This window comes from Arvicola amphibius, chromosome 3, assembly GCF_903992535.2.
Source record: "Arvicola amphibius chromosome 3, mArvAmp1.2, whole genome shotgun sequence".
Lineage (NCBI taxonomy): Eukaryota > Metazoa > Chordata > Mammalia > Rodentia > Cricetidae > Arvicola > Arvicola amphibius.
Genome location: NC_052049.1, coordinates 134,334,112 through 134,356,095, shown reverse-complemented (window position 1 = coordinate 134,356,095; position 21,984 = coordinate 134,334,112). Strand labels below are relative to the sequence as shown.

At 42.4% G+C, this 21,984-nt stretch overlaps 2 protein-coding genes and 1 pseudogene across 5 annotated transcripts in view; 2 read left to right on the top strand and 1 right to left on the bottom strand.

Moving 5' to 3' along the window:
* Trip4 (thyroid hormone receptor interactor 4) overlaps window positions 1-12,439 on the top strand; it is a 54,532-nt gene extending 42,093 nt beyond the window's left edge. For both annotated transcript variants that reach the window (XM_038322858.1, XM_038322859.1), the window contains 2 exons: window positions 8,669-8,771; window positions 12,135-12,439. In XM_038322858.1, coding sequence (XP_038178786.1) covers window positions 8,669-8,771; window positions 12,135-12,202 — 171 coding nt within the window. In that variant the 3' untranslated portion in view covers window positions 12,203-12,439. The remainder of the gene's footprint in view (window positions 1-8,668; window positions 8,772-12,134) is intronic.
* Window positions 9,699-9,817, bottom strand: LOC119810970 (annotated as a pseudogene).
* Window positions 12,440-17,937: 5,498 nt separating the features above from the next.
* Window positions 17,938-21,984, top strand: part of Znf609 (zinc finger protein 609) — a 133,106-nt gene continuing 129,059 nt past the window's right edge. For all 3 annotated transcript variants that reach the window (XM_038322445.1, XM_038322444.1, XM_038322447.2), the window contains exon 1: window positions 17,938-18,037. The gene's annotated coding sequence lies outside the window, so the exon portion shown is untranslated. The remainder of the gene's footprint in view (window positions 18,038-21,984) is intronic.

The window sequence follows — 21,984 nt, the reverse complement described above, 5'->3', positions numbered from 1 at the left end:
TTCCAGTCCAGCTAGGGCTATATAGTGAGATCCTATCTTATAAAAACAAAACCAAACAAAACAATCCAAAAACAAAATAGAAAGGAAAAAGATTTTCTTGTGTAATTATCTATCTATCAGTAGATATTTGGGTCCTAGTATAAGTGAGACACCATTGTAGATATTAAAGGAAATAAGATAAATCAGGCATAGGTTCTGCCCTTGGATACATGAGAAGTTACTAGAGAGTTGTATTAAAATCAAAAAGTGACGTTGGGAGGTCGTGGAGCATGCCTTTAATTCCAGCACTCAGGAGGCAGAGACAGGTGGTGGATCTCTGAGTTCTAGGTCAGCCTGGTCTACAGAGTGAGTTACAAGAAGGCTTCAAAGCTACAGAGAAACCCTGTCTTGAAAAACAAAAAATAAAAAATAAAAAAAATAAAAAAAGTGAATTTGTTTTCTGTGGTGCTAGGATTAAACCCAGAGCATCAAACATGCTCTACAAGCACTGTACCACTGCATATATCCCCTGCCCAAGGTAACTTTTAAGAAGCCAAAGCTGGCTATACTACCAGCATTCTTGAGGCTGAGGCAAGAGGATTACAGGAGGGGCTGGAGAGATGGCTCAGAGGTTAAGAGCATTGCCTACCCTTCCAAAGGTCCTGAGTTCAATTCCCACCAACCACATGGTGGCTCACAACCATCTGTAGTGGGGTCTGGTGCCCTCTTCTGGCCTGTAGGCATACACACAGATAGAATATTTTATACATAATAAATAAATTTTTTTTTAAAAAAAGAGGATTACAGGATTGTAAATTCAAGCCTGCTTTGCATTGTGAGACCTGAGAGTCTGAGAGGGGTGGAAGGAGGAGAGAACAAGGTGGTGAGAGAAACTATCTTTCAGAGCTTAGAGGAGGGACATGTAATTTTTAGTTAGAAGAGATTCCATATCCTTGTCTTCACTTTGGAGAATAATAAAAACTATCACTCTCAACCACTAAATATGTGCTATACTCATTCTGTATATGTATGTTGTTTTCTAAACCTCACAGAAATATGGGACAGGCACAGTAGCACATAATTTTAATCCCAGCACTTGAGAGGCAGAAATAGGTGGATCTCAGTAAATTCAAGGCCATACTGGTCTACAAAGCAAATTCTATGCCATCAAGGGATACACAGTGAGACCCTGTGTCAAAAACAAAACAAGATACTGGAGAAATGGTTCAGTGGTTAAGAGCACGGACTGTTCTTCCAGAGGACATAGGTTTAGTTCCCAGCAACCACATGGTAATGCACAGAGTCTGTAACTCCTGGTTCAGGGGATCCAGCATCTTTTGGCCTTTTTGGGTACTGCATACAGTGGTGCACAGACAAGCATGCAGGCAAAACAGCCAAACACATAAAATAAAATAAAATAAAATAAAATAAAAATAAAAACAATTTAAAAAGTATCATTACCCTTCTTTCAAAGAAAACTTAAAGTAGCCAGGACTGTTACACAGAGAAACTCTGTCTCAAAACCATCACCCCCCCCAAAAAAAAACCCACTTAAAGTAACTTATATAATGTTGGCAAAAAGATGAAAAAAAACTGAGGTTTTGCTGTTGAAGTCTTCTTTCTTATTTGATAGAAAAGCATGCTCCAAAATGAAGATAATGGGAGCAAAGGCACAGGTGGGAATTCAGGCTCTGTGTGGCTAATGTGGCAAGCCCATCTGTGGGGCCCTATGAAGAGGAAGCAGCAAACAAGCCTGGAAAGTAGGTTGCGGTCAGATGGTAGATAGCCCAGGATGATAGAGCACAGAAGAAAGATCCATTTCTCTAGTAACTGGGAAATGTGGAAGAGTGTTTAGAAAGTTTTTATGAAGCAATAGGGTGATAGGAGCTCTGCCTGAGGAAAACTCATTGGCTGCAATGTGGAAGATGGGTTGGAAAGGCTCTGAAGCCGGGAAGACTGCTGCCGTCCAGGGCTGGGACTTATAAAGGTCTAGTTCATGGCAATGCCAGTAGACTTGGGCTAGGGAAGCACAAGTGCAATAGGCCTGCTGTTGGTAGAATCAAACATTTCCTGTGATAACAAACCAAGGCTTAGAGAACCTGAGCTGCTTGACCTACATGGATTTGTGGCCTCACTTTCTTATAACCTGTTTAAGTCGTCATCCAGTCTTCTTTGTTATCCAAGTGACAGATTTCCCATATTTTATTACTCAGAATATTATATATCCATATAGTGAGTATTAATAAAGCACGAAGAGAAAAGAATTAACTATTAATTGTCATATGACAAGCAATGGAATGAAGACTAAGGATCATAGTTTTAAGATAACGTTCCATTCCATCAGGATGGTAGCCTAGTTGGTTTGTTGGTTGGTTGGATTTTCTTTTCCTTTGTGGTGAGGTACATGGTTTCATGTAGGACAGGTTAGCCTCAAATTTGCTATTCAGCTGATACTGCCCATGAATTTTTTAAAAGATTTTATTTATTTATTTTATGTATATGAGTGCTCTGTCTGTATGTACTCCTGTGAGCCACCATGTGGTTGCTGGAAATTGAACTCAGGACCTCTGGAAGAATAGCCAGTGCTCTTAATTGCCAAGCCATCTCTCCAGCCTTCCCTGCCCATGAATTTCTTATCCTTATGTGTGTACCTTCAAATGTTGGGATTGTAGGCATTTGCTTCTGTGCCTGGCCTTGCTGTGTTGCTCAGGCTATTTCTGTGCTAGCCTCTAAAGTTTTGTGATTACCAACTCCCATACTACCATCCCTGCTTCCTTGCGTTGCTTTGAAGGGAAATGTAAATGAGAACTACTTTTAAAACTGCCTTTTATTTATTCTTTAAGTTTGATACACATAAAATCCATCTTGATTGCAGGCGCTCCCAACACCTGTAGTATTTATCCGAGAGCACAGTTGCTTTCAGGATGTGCTGCTACTTTAGACCTGCTGTGCTTGTGGCCTCCAGCTTCACCAGACACCCGTCTTCTGTTTGACCTCACCTCGGTGTTGGAGTCAGTTTTCAGCAAACAGGATTTCAGAGTCTGATTTCATATATTATGTAGTTTTCCCCAAAGTTAAAACCTACAACAAATATGTGTTCTTGTCAGTGGATTTGTTTCTTGACTGTTGGCTTTTGTTGTTTGTCCTTAGGAGGCGGGCAAAAGATTTTTAAGTCATGGGCTAGAGCTGTATCTCAGTGGTAGAGTGCTTGGCCAGGATGCACAAAGCCCTACTTCAGACACCATACACACACACACACACACACACACACACACAGAGAGAGAGAGAGAGAGAGAGAGAGAGAGAGAGAGAGAGAGAGAGAGAGAGAGGGAGAGAGAGAGAGAATTCATTTGGAACCCGGTGGTGGTGGCGCACGCCTTTAATCCCAGCACTTGGGAGGCAGAGGCAGGCGGATCTCTGTGAGTTTGAGGTCAGCATTTATTGGGAAGAATGACATAATTAAGGAGTTATTGATCATTTTGTAAACCAGGCTGGCCTCGAACTCACAGAGATCAGCCTGCATCTGCCTTCAGAGTGCTATGATTAAAGGCGTGTGCCACCACACCCAGCTATTGATCATTTTTAATACAAGGACTGAGTGAGGCCTGCAGAATTGAGCAAAAATTTTTATTTGTGTCTAAATCAGTAGTAGTTGCCAAAAAGTACTAACCTTTTCCTCCCTGTTATGAAAATGACAAAAGAAACATTTTCTAAATGAGTGGTGAACAGTTTCCCCTGAGAGGAGATGAAATGGCTGTTTGACAGATAATTACCTGTTATGTTAGACAGCTAAGGAAGTTATAAGGCACACCTCCACTGCTCCTCTGGCTGGAATTTGTGATATAAGTCTCCATAGAGTGAAACAAAGGCACCTGCTGGAGTCTTTGGTCAAATTTGCATTGTTTCTTGATTATAAAGCTCATATTTCCTGACCTGTTGATTGTGCTCTATCAGTGACCGTTAATCTAGCATCTTCACTAAAGTGGATGTGACATTAGAACTTATTTGTGTTCTTCATTTCCCCTTTAATTTATTCTTGCTGAGCCTGCTGTATTTTTATCTTTGTAAATCTCAGACCAAAGATACAAATCCCTCCTTTTTTTTCTTTCATAGTGCTGCCCGCTAAAGTAAGGGTATTGTGCTTGCTAAGCAACCACCTTTGAATAATATCCCCAGCCCTGATTTTACTTTCTATTTTAACACAATCTCTGTAAGTGTCCCAGGCGCTCTCTGAACTCTCTCTGAACTTGTGCTTTTCTGCCTCAACCTCCCCAGTACCTGGGATTAGAGGCCCACACAACCAGAGCCAACTAAATACTTCTTAATATGTAATGTGTATCTTAGTATCCAGCTTTCAAGGACAAGGATTTGGTTGGGGGGAGATATGAGGTCATCCAAATGGACTTCTCTTCAATGTATATGATGACATAACTCTGTGTGCTAATTTGTTTCTCATTTTTGTCTCTTGTGAACACTCTGAATTTGAGTGGAAGTGGTGGTAAAGGGCCCATGATCCCAGCTACCAGGGAGTTGCCAACTGTATTAAACAAATATTCATGCATTACCTAATGTTTGCTGTGTCTGATCCTAGCAGAAGGAGGGGCAGAGGACATCTGGTGTCTCCCACTGAACTTGAAACTTTCACTAGTCAAGTCATGTTACTTTCAGAGCAAATGCCCTTAGCCACTGAGCCATCTCTCAGCCCCTGGAGTGGGGTGTTGTAGAAAATGTCTGCCCATTTGAAGCTTTCATTTTAGTAGATTGAAACAAAAATATAAATAATTTATATGTTAAATGGTAAGTTCTATGGAAAAAATAAGATAGGAAAAAGGGTTCAGAGTGCTACATTTGTAGGGTGATTGGTGCTGTAATTTCATTTTGTTTTATTTACTTTTGTTGATTGTTGAACTAGGGCCTTGTGCATACTTGACAAGTACTCTACCACTGACTTTTAAATAGTGGGGTCAGGGAGTTGGGGATTTAGCTCAGTGGTAGAGCTACTGCCTAGCATGCGCAAAGCCCTGGGTTTGGTCCTCAACCCTGGGGGCGGGGTGGAAGAAAAATAGCTGGAGAGATGGCTCAGAGGTTAAGAGCACTGACTGTTCTTCCAGAGGTCCTGAGTTTGATTTCCAGCAACCACATGGTGGCTCATAACCATCTGTACTGAGATATGGTGCCCTCTCCTGGCCTGCAGACACACATACAGTCAGAACACTGTATACATTTTAAAAAAACTTTTTAAATAAATAGTGGGATCAGGAGAGATTTATGTCAAAGTTGACATTTGAAAAAGGCCTGAAGGAAGAGCAAGATGAAGCCATGTAATGACTTAAAATCATTTTAGAAAGCCAGGTATGGCAGCAAACTCAATTTCTGACACTATGGGTCACAATCCCTCCTTGTGGGATTATGAAAGCGAATGTGACATTGAGAGAAATTTAGAATTAGTAAAAACTTCTTTCTTAGTTAGGGTTTCCTTAGTTGTGAAGAGACACCATGACCATGGCAACTCTTATAAAGGAAAGCATTTTGTTTGTTTGTTTGTTTTTTGTCTTTGTTTTGGTTTTTCGAGACAGGGTTTCTCTGTAGCTTTGGAGCCTGTCCTGGAACTAGCTCTTGTAGACCAGGTTGGCCTCTAACTCACGGAGATCTGCCTGCCTCTGCCTCCTGATTAAAGGTGTGCGCTACCACCACTGGGTAAGGAAATCATTTGATTAGCATGGCAATCAAGCATGTTATTAGCATGGCAGGAAGCATGGCAGTATTCCTACATACATGGTGCTTGAGAAGGAGCTGAGAGTTTTACATCTTGACCAGCAGGCAACAGGAAGTGAACTGCCTACCATACAGCATAGCTTGAGCATAGGAGACCTCAAAGCCTACCCCCATGGTGACACATTTCCTCCAATAAGGTCACACCTACTCCAACAAAGCCACACTTCCTAATATTGCCACACCTGCTCCATCAAAGCTATACTTTCTAATAGTGCCTCTGTCTGTGGGGGCTATTTTCTTTTGAACCACCACAGCTTCTGAACATGCAAATACCAATAATTAATTAAAAAGCAAGTGAATATAGCTTTTTGGTAGACCTCACCCATGCTGTATCAAATAACTTCATAGCCTTGGTCCAGTTTTGCATTGTGTTTGTTACAACACACAGGGCTAACCAATGCTGCCTGAGTCTTTTTGACTCCGACTCCAGACTGTTATGAATTGCATTATTTTTATACTTTTATACAAAGTTTTCTTCTGTTATAGAAACAATTTAATGTGGGAAATGAAAACTTTTAAATTTTTCCAGTCATGGTTTCTCTGTGTAGCCTTGGCTGTCCTGGAATTTAATCCTTTATCCTTTAATCCCAGCACTCTGGAGGCAGAGGCAGGCAGATCTCTCTGTGAGTTTGAGGCCAGCCTGGCTTACAGAGTGAGTTCCAGGACAACCAAGGCAAAAGAATAGCTACATATTGTAGTGCACACCTTTGATCCTAGCACGCAGAGAAGCAGACCAGTCTTTCCAAGTTGGAGACCAGCCTGGTCTGTAGAGTGAGTTCCAGGACAACCAGGATTATGTAGAGAGACCCTGTCTCAAAAAAAAAAAAACCCAGAAATAAAGAAAGAGAGGAAGAAAGGGAGGGAGGGAGGGAGGGAGGGAGGGAAGGAGGGAGGGAGAGGGGAAGAGAGAGAGAGAAGAGAGAGGGAGGGAGGGAGGGAAGGAAGGAAGGAAGGGAGGGAGGAAGGAAGGAAGGAAGGAAGGAAGGAAGGAAGGAAGGAAGGAAGGAAGACAGGCCAGGGAGGTGGTCCATGGGTAGAGGCTTGTGGCACAATTTTGATCCCCTGAGTTCCATCACCACATAGAAAGCCCGATCTACAGTCACAGCTTCAGCACTGCTGAGGTGAGAAGAGTGAAGAAACCTATGAATACAGCTCAGCCACAGAAACAAGAGAGACCCTGCTCCTGAAACAAGGTAGAAGGCAGGATCCTGCACCCAGGAATTTGTCCCTTGGCCTACACATGTTGGCTGTCTTCTTCAATTCCTCTTTAACCTTTTTGAGAGGTAGTTGCTCTCAGAACCTGGAGCTCATTGGTTTAACTGGGTTGGTCGGTGAGCTGCATGGATCTTTGTCTCCACTCTCCTCAGAGTGCCTGCTGATCCATCCTCTCAGCTCCTCTACTATGAGTATTTTCACTTTGTTCATGGCTATGACTTTTGTGCCTGATACTTGATATTAAGTTTATATTTTATCAGGCTACATGCCCTATCTGCCTCACTGAAGGCCATGGTATATAGGCAGGACCAAACATTTAGAAAATTCTTTTTAATTTTCCCACAGTATCACTTACGCCTTGGATAGTGTGCTCAACAAAGAAATTTAAGTATTTATGCTTCCACCAGTTATAGACATATTTTAATTTTCTACCTCTTTATTATTCTTTTCTCTGAAACTGCTGTATAATTTGGACTGTCAGGGTTTATCTTGCTTCATTTTGTTTAGACAGAGTCTCATTATGTAGCCCTGTCTGGCCTAGAACTCACTATGTAGACCACGTTGGCTTCAGACTCACAGAGATCAGCCTGTCTTTGCCTTCTAAGTGCTGGGATTAAAGATGTGTGCCAACATGCCTGGTTCCCCAGCCCCAATCTTTGATTGTTTGTTATCGTTGTTGTTTTTTGACAGCATCTTGTGCAGCACAGACTGGTCTGAAACTCACTATGTAGCCAAGGCTGGCCTTTACCACTTCTTCCTCTTACCTCCATTAACCAAGTGTTGGGACTACAGGCGCAAACCACCATACCCAGCAAGACTCTTGGATCTAGACCTTTTTTAGATTATGAGAGAACAGATCTTAAAGGGTGAATAAGAGTAAAAATTAACATTCTATTTTTAATAGTGATTACTGGGAAAAGAACTTCTCTGGTAATTAAGTCTGATCCAGATGCCTATCAGTCATTTATCAAACATGCTATAGGTTAGACATCGTAAGATAGGAAACAATGAAACATCAGATTGTTTGGGCATTGCTAAAGAACATTTCTGCTGATCTATAATGGTTTCCTAACCTGTTGTTATGCCCCTAGCATGGTCTTGGGTTCCATGTATGCATTTTCAAAACCAAACCAAAACAAAAAGAATCTCTTAAGTATTCATGTAAATTTGTTTTGTGATATGACTTTTTTCAGATTAAAAAAAAGTCTGCCGCTTACCTTTCTCCCTAAGCAGTTCTGTAGTGTATCCAGCTGAACAGCCATACCTTTCAGAATGAATCATCTTTCTTCTCCTTAGTGAGAAGATGGTTGTGTGTGCTGTTTCTGACAGAATTTCCTAAGTCTTCCAGGGCATCCGTTAAGCTGAACCTAGGGTGTTGCCAAACATTCCAGGAGACCTGAGACTCTCACAGCTACCTATGTTAAAAGATTGGTCAGTTCCCATCCTTCTGGAGGAATGTCAGGCATCCTTTGTTTAGGAAGCTGATTCCACTATAAGAAGCCAGAGATGGCATGCAATAGACTGTATAATACCATGTCAAACCTTCAGAAAGCTGGAGTTCTGTTATTGTAGGGCATGGCCCTCCTGGTCTGTGAACCAGAGAGCACTGTCATCAAGATTGAGGTAAAATCTGGGCTGTTCCTTGTTCTCTTTAAAGTGACAAATTCGTCCCAACTAGCCTGAATTTTTTATCTTTCAGTTCCCGGACATCAGTCAAGAGTCTGATTCTCCATTTGTTTTCATCTGCAAAAACCCTCAGGAAATGGTTGTGAAGTTTCCTATTAAAGGAAATCCTAAAATCTGTAAGTCATCATCTTTTAGGATCTCATTTTCTCTTGCAACTTACTTGTCTACATTTGAAAAAACAATTGTAGTAAGCTTTGTTGTCGGCTGCCAACCCAAAAATAACGACGGAGAGATTTCTTAATTATGAAAGCTTAGCTTAGGCTGGTCCCACTAGCTCTTATAACTTAAATTAACCCATTTATATTAATCTGTGTTCTGTCATGTGGCCTTACCTCATCTGCATACTGCCCATCTGCTTCCTCTGAGTGTGGCTGGCAACTCCATCTTTCTTCCTGCCAGTCTTCTCTGTCCACAGACGTTCCATCTAACCTCTTTCTGTCTAGCTATTGGCCATTCAGCTCTTTATTATACCAATCAAAGTGAAATATCTTCACATGGCGTAAAGAAATATTCCATAACACACTGTTCTGTGTTTAGTGTCATCCTTAGCATTGGAAGATAATTATGTTTATCAATAACATTAAAGTCATATTTATTACAGTTTAGCTTTTCCAAAGTGTACAGTTATTGGCATGATAGCGAGTCGCTCTAGACTTTTCATTTAGGACTCCATTACACTAAATATTTATTCCTGGGCATGGTGGAATACGCCTGTAATCTCAGCACTCGGAAGGGAGAGGCAGGCAGCTCTCTGTGAGTTGGAGGCCAGTCTGGTCTACAAAGCTAGTTCAGGACAGCCAGGACTGTTACATATAGAAACCTCTCTTGAAAAAATCAAGAAGAAAAAAAATTAAAATGAAAGGAGCTGGAGAGAGAAATTAGCGGCTAAGAATACTGAGCCATCTCTCCAGCCTACCAATAATCTTAACAACTCTGTCAGATAGTACGTTTTTTTTCCATCTGCTTTTGATTTTACAGATGAGTAAGCAGGTTTAGGGAAGTTGTGAGGGTTTGGATTGTTTTTTGTTTGTTTGTTTATTTTAAGCCTACAGCACTAGGTATTCCCAGGTGGTCTCCCATCCAAGTAATAATCAGGCCTGACCCTGCTTAACTTCCAAGATCAGACAAGATTGGGCGTGTTCGGGGTGGTATGGCCATAAAAGGGTTTAGGTTTTTTGAGACAGGGTCTCTGGGTCTTACTGTGTAGTCTAGGGTGACCTCAGGTGCATTGTGTAGCCTAGACTGACCTTGAGCTCAAGGCTGCCTTGCGGACTGTAGGTGTGAGACAGCAGTACCCAACTCTCAGATTGTATTTTATTTGTCTTCCTGATTGTTCTTCTGTTCCTTAAACTTTATTGGACTGTCTCAGGAACAGATTTTCAATTTATAGTTCATTTTCAGGACACAATATCATGGCACTGAAAAGGGACTTTATAGTGGTAGTACTTCTTTTAGTTGAACAAAAATTGAAGATAGAAATGACAAGGTAACGTTCTCGTCATTATACAACTAGAGGAGGAAATCTGAGAAACAAGCCTAACCAACGAGTCTTCACACCTATGGCAATACCAAGAACTGGATAGCAGAGTCTTCCATAGATTCTAAATTCTCACATAGCTTGTCCTAAAAGCCTGAAGAAGACTTAAGACTTACTCATACCTCAGCACTAACCCTTTTTATCTGCTGGTCTGGGTTACTTAGTTAATCTGTTATTCTGAGGATTTGAAATTTGTATTATTTGTCTTTGTTTGGTTTCTTGTGTGTGTGTGTGTGTGTGTGTGTGTGTGCTTTTTTCCTTTGCTTGTTTTGTTTTTGAGACAAAGTGTCATATGATCCAGGTTCGTTTTTTTAATTCTGACCTTGAACTGTTTGTCTGTTTCCACCTCCTATTTAATTTATTTGATTAAAGTATTTATTGACCACCTACCAATTGACAGTCACTTAAGTACTATGAGGGAGACAAAAGAAAATTTTGTCTTGAAATAGGGCTCTTTGCCAACTTGCTGTCACTATCACATTCCCAGCTAGGCAGCCTATAAAATGAAAGAACTCCAAACTCGCTGGGAATGCCCATATCCTAAAACCCAAATTAAAATCAGCAGTGTTGGGATTATTATGGGCAGCATTTGAGTAGCACAGAAAAAGGTGTACTGCTATTCTAGAAGCAGGTGCAGCCCTGAAACACTAGGGCAAGGGACCTAAAGAAAACTTGTTGGACTGAGGCTGTTTTCCCCCAGTATCCTTGAGTGGTGGTCAGAACTTGTATTCTTATCTTAAATGGACAAATGAGGCCATTGAAATCCAGAAAGGCTGAATGACTTGTCCAGTTCATACAGGTTATTAACTAGCTTCTAGTGAGTGAGAGTTCTTTCACATCGGATTGCTCACCAAGTGAAAAGAACTCCCTCTGAGTGACAGTGGTGTTCTGGGTGCGTGCCCACAGTGTCCAGGACTCTTTGTTTTATATTTTTAGTGCTAAAACTGAATTGAAGTATTTTCTATTCTTAGCATCATCATCATCATTGACTTCAATGAGGCTTTTGTGGGAGAAAAGAAATTTGCAAGCTTTTTTCACAGATCAGACAAATAATTTTTTTTGTCATGAAATAGATGCTTTCAAAGGCTGCTAGCACTGAACTAGCTACTCTGGGAGATCGAGGAGTCAGTTCAAAGATCACATCATTCAAGGCGTTCTCGTTTGGATCACTTGAGACATGAGAGGGCTTGTTTTGTTTATTTTTGAAGCAGAGGCATTCTATGTAGCTCTCTCTGACCAGCCAAGAACTTGCTATATAGACCAATTTGGTGTAGAATATATAGGATTCTCCTGCCTCTGTCTCCAGAGTACAGATTATAGCATAAACCATGAAACCAGGCTGTTTTTCCTTGTTTTCTAAGTTTAATACTCAGAAGAGCTATATAATCTATGACCTTTACCCCCTGAGCTGGTGATAGGGACCCTTTGTCAGGGAAGCATTTATGTGGATTCTACTCCACTGTCTCAGGTCACTCCCCCTGTTAAGATTGAGGCAGCAAAAGGGTGAGTTGAACTGCTTTTCCCACTGTGAGGGAGGGTCATCCTTTGTACTCAGCTAGTTAACAGGTCAGTGAAATGGGTTTCCCACTGTGTGAAGTGCATTTCTTTGTGGCATGCCCCCATTCTTTCTTCTCTTGTTTTCACCTCTGTTTATCTACATGTCTGTATTCTTTTAAAAAGAATTGTCTTTCTTGTATCAGACATTCTAAAGTACAAAATTAGAAATATTCTTTAGATAAATATTCCTCTGTGTGTGTGTGTACAGCATTCCCACCGCTTTTTTCTTAGAAAATAAAACTCTAAAGTTTAGAAGGTTCAGCATCCTGAAGCAAGATAATTGAATGTGACAGGAACACAGTAACTGGAAGACCTAGGAGGCCAGGAAAGATTTGCAATGCAAATATAAAAATAAATAATGAGTGAGACTTTTTTTTTCTTACAGGGAAACTGGATTCCAAGATCCATCAAGGAGCAAAGAAGGGGTTAATGAAGCAGAATAAAGCTGTCTGACCCAGGAAAAAAGGAACTATACAGCATAGTGAAGTCTTGTATACTAAATTGCTATCCGCTGGTCCTTTGGGATTGAAGCAGTACAAAGCTAAAGGCTTGACATCACACCAGGCTTCAATCTCTGAGAATTTAAACTCTTACAAATCTGTATATATTTTCTTACAAGGTGGGATTCTTTATGTAGTGGGCCAAAATCTTTGAATACATTATTTATAAAATTTCATTTTAAAAATTCTAGGTCTTTGATATTTTTCTTGGAACTAAATTCAAAAGAGAAAGGAACAAATTGGAAATTATTTTCCTTTGTGAAATTTGTATTTGTGGTTAGGGAAATCTTAATCTAGGTTAACAATTTTACAAGAGACTCTTTGAATTTAAATTTTTTTCTCAAAATAATAGAATAGAGAATACTAGGATGTTTGAGGAATTTCTGTTTAATATAAGTCCATGGTGATGTAAAATGTTCTTACCAAATGTTCTGCTGTTGACATGTTGAGACTGGGTCTCACTGTGACCCAGGCTTGCCTGGAACTCCTAGCAATCCTCCTGCCTAAGTCCCTTAAGTGCCATGTTTACAGACCAAAACCACCGTGTCCAGCTTCTAATCCAACATCGCTCGGAGTGAAAAGCTAGAATTACCATTATTCACAGATTATATTTTTTGGAAAAGATAGCATGAAGACACACTTCTGTTTGTTCTTTAGTTTGAGAGGTCAGGACAAGTAGATTAGATTAGGAAGTGGGAATCAAGGAGCCACCTACTAAGGCAGCCTGAAGCTGCTTTGTTTATTTTGCTGGTGTTGCAAAAGCATCATGTAGATGGGACAATTAGAGGAAAATTGGAAAACACAACCCTCTCAGTAAATACAACTAAGACCCTCTAGTGTTGAAAGCAAGCCTTTTTATACTATCAATATCCTAAAAAGCTATGACTGGAAAAATAAAGAGTTGGTTTCAAGTGAGATTTTTCACTGGTCCCTTTAGCCCTTCTCAGGAAGCACTTCCTGTTGAGACTCTTCTGAAATGCTATTGGAATCTCAGTCGCTGGGTCCTAGGAAACTCACGATCTTAAATGTGTATGCTCTGCATTTTGTAAAACACCAATACCATACTGGGGATGTTGGACTCCCTCCAGCAGTTTGTGTGCTTGACTTAAAAAAGAAAGAGTGAGTGAGAAGGGGGAAAGTACCCTGTGTTATGAAAAAGATTAATTTCCCTTTCTTCAATCCTCCATATTCAGCATTTATTTGCATTGAAATGCCTCCCCTCGTTACCATCGATGCTCACTCAGCTGTGAACTCTGCTTGTTGCACAGCATTGGTTCTGCAGAGCCTGATCACTCTGGATTCCCAGGGAAAGCCGAGCAGACTCTTGTCCCAATGGTGCACACAGAGAGTGTTCTCTCTCTCATTCTGTTGGCCCTCTGTGGAGAAAGTGGAAGAGGACAGTGAATGGCATTTATTCAGGTGGGGTGTCTTTTTGCTCTCTTGCAAACCCTACCATTATTGAAGGCATTACTGCGCTCACTATGCAATTAATAGTTTACCAAGCAGTGGTACCTTGAATTCTTGCTGAAGTTGTCTGGCGGCTATCTTAACATCAAAATAAAGCTAAAAAGTAGGAGGCGGAAAGAGAAAAGTTTCTCTGCTTCTTTATTTGAAGACATCTTTCACACAGAAGAATCTTTATTGACTTTTGTATGGATAATTTGTGTGCACACATTAAACAAATCAGGAGCTTCAATAGATCAGGCCATCATGATGCTTTGCAGGCTTACAGGAACCCCATCTGCTTCTCAAGTATGTAGCAGAACCACATGAATAAGTGACAGAGCTACTTGGAAACTTCTCCTTTTCATGGTTAGGCTGGGAAAGTCTATCTTTAGTTCCCATGGTAGTGGTGCTATAATGTGTCTCTTCTATTTGCTGAGACACCAGGGAGGAAGTGTGGGAGAAGCTTGCGGGTAGATGGCCCTCAGTTGCTCACTGATGAATAGTATAATTTAAAGTCTAATGGAAATTCTTAGTAGCCTGAGTGCGAACTTGTCCAAGAATAGCCTGTTAGTGCTTTATGACACTTAGTTCTGACCCTGTAACTGTAGGGCAGTTTGGCCTCAGGAAGTTTTGAGTTTCTGAATTGGTTTTCTGTTACAGCTTCTATCTGTACTCCCTTTTGAATGAATGAATTCAGTTGTTATTAACTTGAATAGTAAAGGAATTTGTTTTTCTTTTTGTTTTTCAGACAGAACTCAGCTTCCTTTATATGAGTAGGGTATGTTTGAAATTGGGGACTTTGTCAGATTTGGTAAGGCCTTATCTTTAGGGATCTATATAGAATAGATTAAGAATCTGGCCAAGTGTGGTGGTGTGCACCTTTAATCCCAGCACTCCAGAGGTTGAAGCAGGTGGATCTCTGTAAATTCCAGGCCAGCCAGAGCTACATAGTAAGACCCTTTCCCACAGGAAAAAAAAAAGAATTTGAGTTTTTACTTTTGCTTCTTGTTGTTGTTGTTTTCAAGATACGGTTTCTCTGTGTTGCTTTAGAGCCTGTCCTAGAACTCTTTTTATAGACCAGGCTGGCTTCAAACTCATAGTGATCTGTCTGCCTCTGCCTTTCCAAGTGTTGGGATTAAAAGCATGCGCCACCACTGCCTGGCTACTTTTGCTTCTAATTTAGCTAACATAAAGAACAAAGTGTCCTCACTTTTCTTTTTAAACTGGAATTTTATTGGAGACTCATATTTTTCCCTAGCTGAAAATGTGAGAAACTTTGAAGATTGTTTATATAAATATTTTTAGTTATGGGCATCTATGAGTTATGATACTCTTTCCATTTAATTACTGTCCCCACAGCCCATTCTTATGGTGGTCATTTAATTTAGTATATTTGTTTCATGTTTTGGAGGGCCTAGCCAAGATTAGATGGCATGGGGCTGTTCAATTGGCCAGCTCACCTACGAAACTAGAGAAATCAGCTAACTCAAGTTTCATGGCCTGGAAGAGGAAACATTGTCCAGTGATTACGGATTTTTTTCCTTGAGATTCAAATAGCAAGCACACATCTTCTGTTCTCACCTCTGTGAATGTGTTGGGAGGAGGTGATTCAAGTTGCAGGCTCCAATAGCAACTAGGGATCCAGCCTGCCTAGAGCTTTTCTACTTTCCTCCTGCAGAGAAGAAAGAACATAGTCACAGTGCCATCCTCTGTCACAAAGGAACTTGTATAAATGCCCATTTACCTGTGTGAATACAGTGTGGCTCCCTTCATTCAGAGGATGAGATGTAAACTGGTCAGATGTTGAATTTCAGTTGTGAAGACTGGATAGCCTAGAAAGAAATCCCAGTAAAAAAATATCCTAGACTGAAGTGTGTGGGGAGGGGGGAGGGAGGGTAGAAGGGTTGCCTAATCCCATAGAGAGATGTGTCAGGAGAAAGTGGTACATCATGAGGAGAAAAGCAGTCAATGCATAAGACTTCAGAGTATAGTCAGGCATGATGGTGCATGCCTTTAATCCCAGCATCTGGGAGGCAGAAGCCCATGAGTCTCTAGGGTCATGCTGTCTAATACAGTTGCCACTGGCCACAGGCTGTTTAAATTTGAATTAAATTTGAAGTAAAGATTCAGTTCTTCAATCCCTGTACCTTTAGTGTCCAAGTAGCCTACCTGTGGCTAGTGGCTTCCGAACTGAACAGCAGGGGGCAGGGGTTAGCAAAGTCATTCTGTAAATTAGGGTCAGATAACAAAGGGCATAGCTTTTATAAACCGTTCAGCTGTGCTGTTGTACTACAAATACATCCGTAGATAATGTGACTAAGTAAGCTTAACTATCTGCAGACAGTAAACTCGTTTCATAATTTTTTTGGAGACACTTTTTTTTAAAGACAGTCTCTGTGTAGCCCAGTTCAAGCCCAGGCTAGTCTTGAATTTTAGATCTCCAGACTCAAGCTCTCAAGTACTGAAGTTTGTGTCACCACACCCAGATAAATACAAGTTTTGCATTGTAAAATATCTTTTGTTTATTACTTAACTATTTAAAAATATAGAAACTAATTTTTAGCTCACAGGATTTATCAAAACGTGGTGGCGAATCTGATTTGTTCTGTGAGACATCATTTGCTAGTACTTGCTTTACAGATATAAGTAGTCAAAAATTAAGAGTCTCTGTTTTCATTAACTTTCAGGTTTGAGAGCTTCTTCTGACTAAAAGCTTACGTAGAACTGTTTCCCTGCCCAACTGTTTTAGTCTAGTTAATACTATAGAACATCAAACCCTGCTTTTTCTCTCTCTAAGTAAGCCCTCATTTGTAATATCATAGATTGGAAATTCTTCTGTCACTTTGAGTCAGTTTTGTCCAAGAACAATGTAAATATTGATGGACCAACAAGGGACTAACTTTTTTCCTAGGCTAGACAGGTTAGTGTTTGTCTTTAAGCTGTCAGCCCTCCCACCCTCCTTTCCTTTTTGTGATGCTAGAGATGGAGGGTAAAGAGACTATGACCCACTGGGTCGCTAAGTTACATGCTATTTTGAGTGGCACAATTGAAGGGTGCCTTAGAATAAAAGAATAAGGAGAGGTAACTGCACAGCTGAATAAAATAGTCAAGAACATGATGACGTCTAAGTAAGGGGTTCTTGAGAATTAAGATAAACTGGCTTGCTATGGTATGCTGTGGAAATCGTAGGAAGCTACTTGGAGGGCCCAATTACACTGGACAATCTCCTGTTTTGGAGATGGTGTACTGGGCAATCTAAGATGGGTAACAGATAAAGTCACAACAGAGATAGAAAGGTAGGCTGGAGGGCAGAAAGGACTCAAGATAAAAAGCAGTAAGATTTACTGATACTGGATGGTGGAAAGGGACACAGTAGGATTTAAAAATGGGTATTATGTGAAGGAAAACAAATGGTAGTAAAAGGGAAAAAAACCAACAACCCTGACAGTGGCCAAAAAAAAAAAAAAAAAATTGCGGGCCATTGAGATGGCTCAGTGGGTAAAGGTTGGTGCTGCGCCAAGTCTAGTGACCTAAGTTTGATCCCCGAAACCAATCGGTGGAAGGAAATAATCGACTCCCGCAAATTGTCCGCTGACCTGCATACGTGCGCTACAACACGTCCTCCACCCCCCCATAAAATTTTTTTTAGTTTGTCGAACTGAGCGGCAAAGTGAATGAAACCATCAACAGCTGTGTACTTGTCTTCTGTTCTTTATGGATATTCGTGATCAGACCCCGTGGTCTTTCCTCTTTCTACGGTTGAAGGACATCTATTTTTTAAGTGCTAACGCTTCTCAGGAGACTTCTCGGTGTGAAGCCTGATCCAGTGAGAGTTCTTTGCACGAGGAGGGCGCATTGGTTTCAAGCTGTCCATCCTAGGCTTCTGAGCTTATCTTAGTTCCAACTCGCCCGCCGGGTTTTCCAGCAATCTCTCCTCAAGACTCCCAGCAACCGCGGATTTAGAGACCCAGGACTTGGCTCCTGCATCCAGGTTCCGGGTTTCCTCGCGTACTCTCCAGCTCCAGACTCCATAGAGCACGGAATCCGGATCCGAGAGCACGAGAATCCAGTGTCCAGGTCTTCCGGGCTGCCCTGGTTGTCCCGGATCGCGGCGGCGGCGGCGGTGGCGGCGGCAGTGGCGGCGGCGGCTGAGGGACCCGCGGCCCCGGACACAGCGGCCCGGGCCAGGCGGGGCGGAGCGGCGCGGGGAGGGGCGGAGAGCCGGGGCGGGGAGGGGGAGGGGCCGCGGCCCGGATGGCGGCCCGGGACGCGTAGCAGTGGCGGCTCTGCGGCCCGGGGCCCCGGGCGGGCGGAGGTGGCGGCTCCCGGGACCGGCCGCGCGGTGAGTGCTAAGCTTTGTGTGGAGCCGGGGCCGGGAGGGGGGAGGCGTCGCTGAGGAAGGCCCGGCGCCGAGGTGCGCGGAGGGCGCCTGGGCAGCGGCGCCGGGCGGAGGAAGTGGGGGTTGGGGGGGTCGGGGCGGAGCGAGGAGGTGTGTGCGGGGGGAAGCGGGGTCGTTGCGTGGGTGGGGGAGGGGGCCTGAGGTGAAGTTCAAAGCGTGGCCGGGGCGGTTCGGGCTGAGGGTGACGGTGCCCGACATAGCCTCTGGTCTGGCCAGGTGGTAGGGGCAGGCCAGAGAGTTTTCTGAGGCTCTGCTGAGGGGGGCCTAGGGCAACTGGGGCTTGTCAGGGACTCAGAGGAGCGTGGGGTGCAGAGGGTTGAAAGCAGGACGTGTGCGCGGCCCGGGAAGGAGAGCAAGGTGGCTGGGAGCGTGCAGTCAGTAGGTTGTGGGTGTGTGCCCCTTCCCAGCCTTGGGTCACATTTACTCCTGTTCTTTGCTTCAAGATGGTGGGATCTCTGGGCCTGGACTTTAAACTGCTCTCCCTGTGCCCCCGGAGGGTTTGAGACCCTGTTCTGTTTGGAAAGCCCATGCTGCCCTCTTTCCCTTTATGTGTAATTACGGTTGGATCATCTCTGTGCTTTGCTCAGATTCTCCTTCCTCCCTCTGGGGTTGAGGAGGAGGAGACACATCTGACCAATTAATGTGTGTTTGTGAAACAGGCAGCGGCAAACAGTCATTTCAGCTTCTAGGAATTAGGCTCACACAGGGTGGAGAGAGCAGAGCCCTTCAGGGGGAATATTTCTGAACAAATCACAGATGATTAAATTCTCTCAGAAACCGCTTCCTACCTAAATGAGAGTGGGAAAGATGGGGGGAAAGCCTGTTTCCAGCCATGTGTCCAGAGCCCCAGGGGTTGAGGAGAGTCCCTAAGCCCCCACAGGCCTCTTTTTTCTGTATTAGGCTTTGCTCTGCAGCCCTGAGTTAATTTCACCCCTGCTGCTTTGTCTTGGGGGAGGGAGTGCTGGTTTAGGCTGTTGTGAGGAGATGACCGCGCTGCCACACAATGGTCGTGTCATTTTATCGGGAGTGCTACCCCAGGGCTGAGAACTGTTGCAGCAGAGATAAACCGGTCCCTCTCACCCGCCTATTGTGTACACAGTGAAGGTCATAGGTTCAAGTCTTGTCTGAGAGCTTTGGATATGCTCCATCTCCCAGGCTCCTCAGTGCCATTTTCTTCCTTTTCCAGACTGGGGCTTGCCATTGGAGGAGGCCAGACAGAAAGGCTCTTCTTTTTGAGTGAGGAACAATACAGAGCTCACTGGCACACATTTTTCAAAAGAATAAAGGATGCCAGCCATGTTGTGCCTGCCTCTTTGGTTAGCCTGTAACTAAGTTGTGGAGGAATAGCATCTGGGATACGCCACCCTCCTGCTTTGTGGCAGACCTTTAAGGAAAAAGACTGCAAGGAGAGGGTTCTATACTTACATAAAACAGCATTTAAATTTTTCTGTATGGAAATGGAACACTTATGCAGCGACTTTTGTTTGTTCTCTTAGAAAAACCACTAAATATCAGTATAGGAGTAGGATTGGAAGTCAAGGACCAAGTGCCCCCCAACTGCCTATAGGGGCTCATTAGTTGCCCAGGCTGGCGTCTAACGTAAAATCCTTCTGCCTCAGCCTTCTTATAACAGTCATGCACCTATGCCTGCTTCCAAACACCTTTTAAATGCTGACTTCCTGGTCGACAATTACATAGCAAAAACCCACCCAATTTGCCTAAGACAAACTTTGAAAACAACACTTTCCCTTTATAATTCAATTCTTAATGAAAAAAGATGAATCAGGTATTGTGTTGTGGAGAGAAATTTACCACAGAGAGGAACTATTAAAAATCTTTGGATCTAGGGGCATTAGAAAAGGGTGGGAAGAAACTTCTCCAGAAGAACCACATCTTTGATTGTGTCGTAAGTCTCCAGGCAGTATCCCGGTACAGTGTGTGTGTGTGGGGGGGGGGGAACAATTGGAGGAGGCATACACATACACATACCATTTGTGGCCAGAAAAGAGGTTTTCATGAAAGACCTTAAAGAAAACTTTTAAAATAATAGAAATAAGATTCTTTGTAAGGAGGGTTGTATTCAGTATGCAGTATACACAGTAGCTACCCAATGTTTTCCATAGTTTATCATTGAGTAAGGGACTTTAGCCTTTGGTTTTGGTAAAGGTCTTTCAAAGATTGTAAGTGCTAAGTGTAGTCTCACCCTCCCTCATCCCTGTATTTAATAATGATGACCTCACTTAGATGTTGGAACTTTTATAGGAGAGAACAAGTTGTTTTGACACTTTTTTTTTTAAATTTATTTTTGTCTTTTTGAGACAGGTTTTTTCTGTGTACCCTTGACTGTCCTGGAACTCACTCTGTAGACCAGGCTGACCTCCAACTCTGAGATTTACTTGCCTCTACCTCCCAAGTGTTGGGATTAAAGACCTGTGCCACCACCTCCTGGCTCCACTTAATTTTTTTTTTTTTTTTATATAATAGAATGGTTTTTAAGCCTTACCGAAAGTGTTGTCTGCTCTTAGGCTTTTTCTGAGTGTATGTTCCTTGGCTTCTTAGTATGTCCCAGCTTACCTGAATCTTGGGCTGTTGGTGTTGTGTTCCTGAGTGTTGTTGGGTGCAAGTGAAGGCAGTACTTCACATTAAATTTGCCTTGATTAGATGTAGTAGTTTCAGAATTGAACTCTTGCAACTAGGAATCTTACATGAATCTTTTAAGTGTGGACTATCTCCTTCTTAGACAGCATTTTGAATGACTGTCAGTTAGAGGTCTCTTCGAATTCTTCCCCTCCAATCTCTTGGTAGGAAGTATTTCCTAATGTGAGGTCTTCATAGCTAGACACATTAGTGCTTGTGTGTGGTTATGGAAGTATAATTTTGGCTACTGGTAGTAATATGTTGTAGTTAGCATATAGCAACTAAATGCCTGGAACAAGATAATTTGTTGAGGGTGTGTCTGATTGCTCTGTTCACTGGAAGTGCCACTCCTTAATTATTTGACTCTCAGCACTTGTGCCTGAACTCAGGCATGGAGGATACATATATACAGGGATATTTCTTCTCCAGTAGTTGCCACTCTGCTTCCCCTCTCTGCTTTGCCAAATATCTTAGTACGTCTTACTGCTCCAAAGACAGCTAAGCAATTCTTACTTTCACGGTGAAAAACCGGCCTGGGTGGGACTAATGCCAGGCACATGAAGCTACACTGAGATAAGGTAGCGCTTGGTTGTGTGGCGAGTTTTCTTTTCAGTAACTTAATTCTTTTGTCTATTTAAAAAAAAAAAAAAAAAAACATTTTCGTTTTTTAAAAATAACAGAGCAACAATGAAAAATGAACGGAATACAAAAACCGCAGTGTGTTAAATAATACTTTCATATTATCTCTCTGATAAAAGTTGACTGTGACAGGCAAAATGAAGGTAGGTGATGCTGATTGGCAGGTTCCGGATCCACTCAGTGTCAGTGAAAGAGTCTTTTCACTAGAGAACAGGTAATTCACCAAAGCACCTGCCTAGCAAGGCATGTGGCCTCGGCAGCAGCTGTGCAGTTGAAGAGGGATTATTGAGCAGGTGGCTGAAGAGTCACATGCCACAGTGACAAGAAAATACTCAGTCCTGTGTGGCTTGGGCTCCACTCACATGTGTGAAACTGCACTTTGTTTCACGTTTCTTAATGCCTATTGTTGGTTTGTGAGTGAGATGGTGATGGGATAGAGAAAAGAGATTCTTTTCTGGCCCTACATGGCCCCATTGTACTTCTGAACGTTCTGGCTTTATGCCCCATGAAAGGGAAGGAAATAGTGGTAATTCAGTGCTTCTAGGACTTGTTTATTAGAAGGAAATGGGAAACAGAAAATTCTTTGCTTTCTTGATGATGAAAAGCTTTAGCCC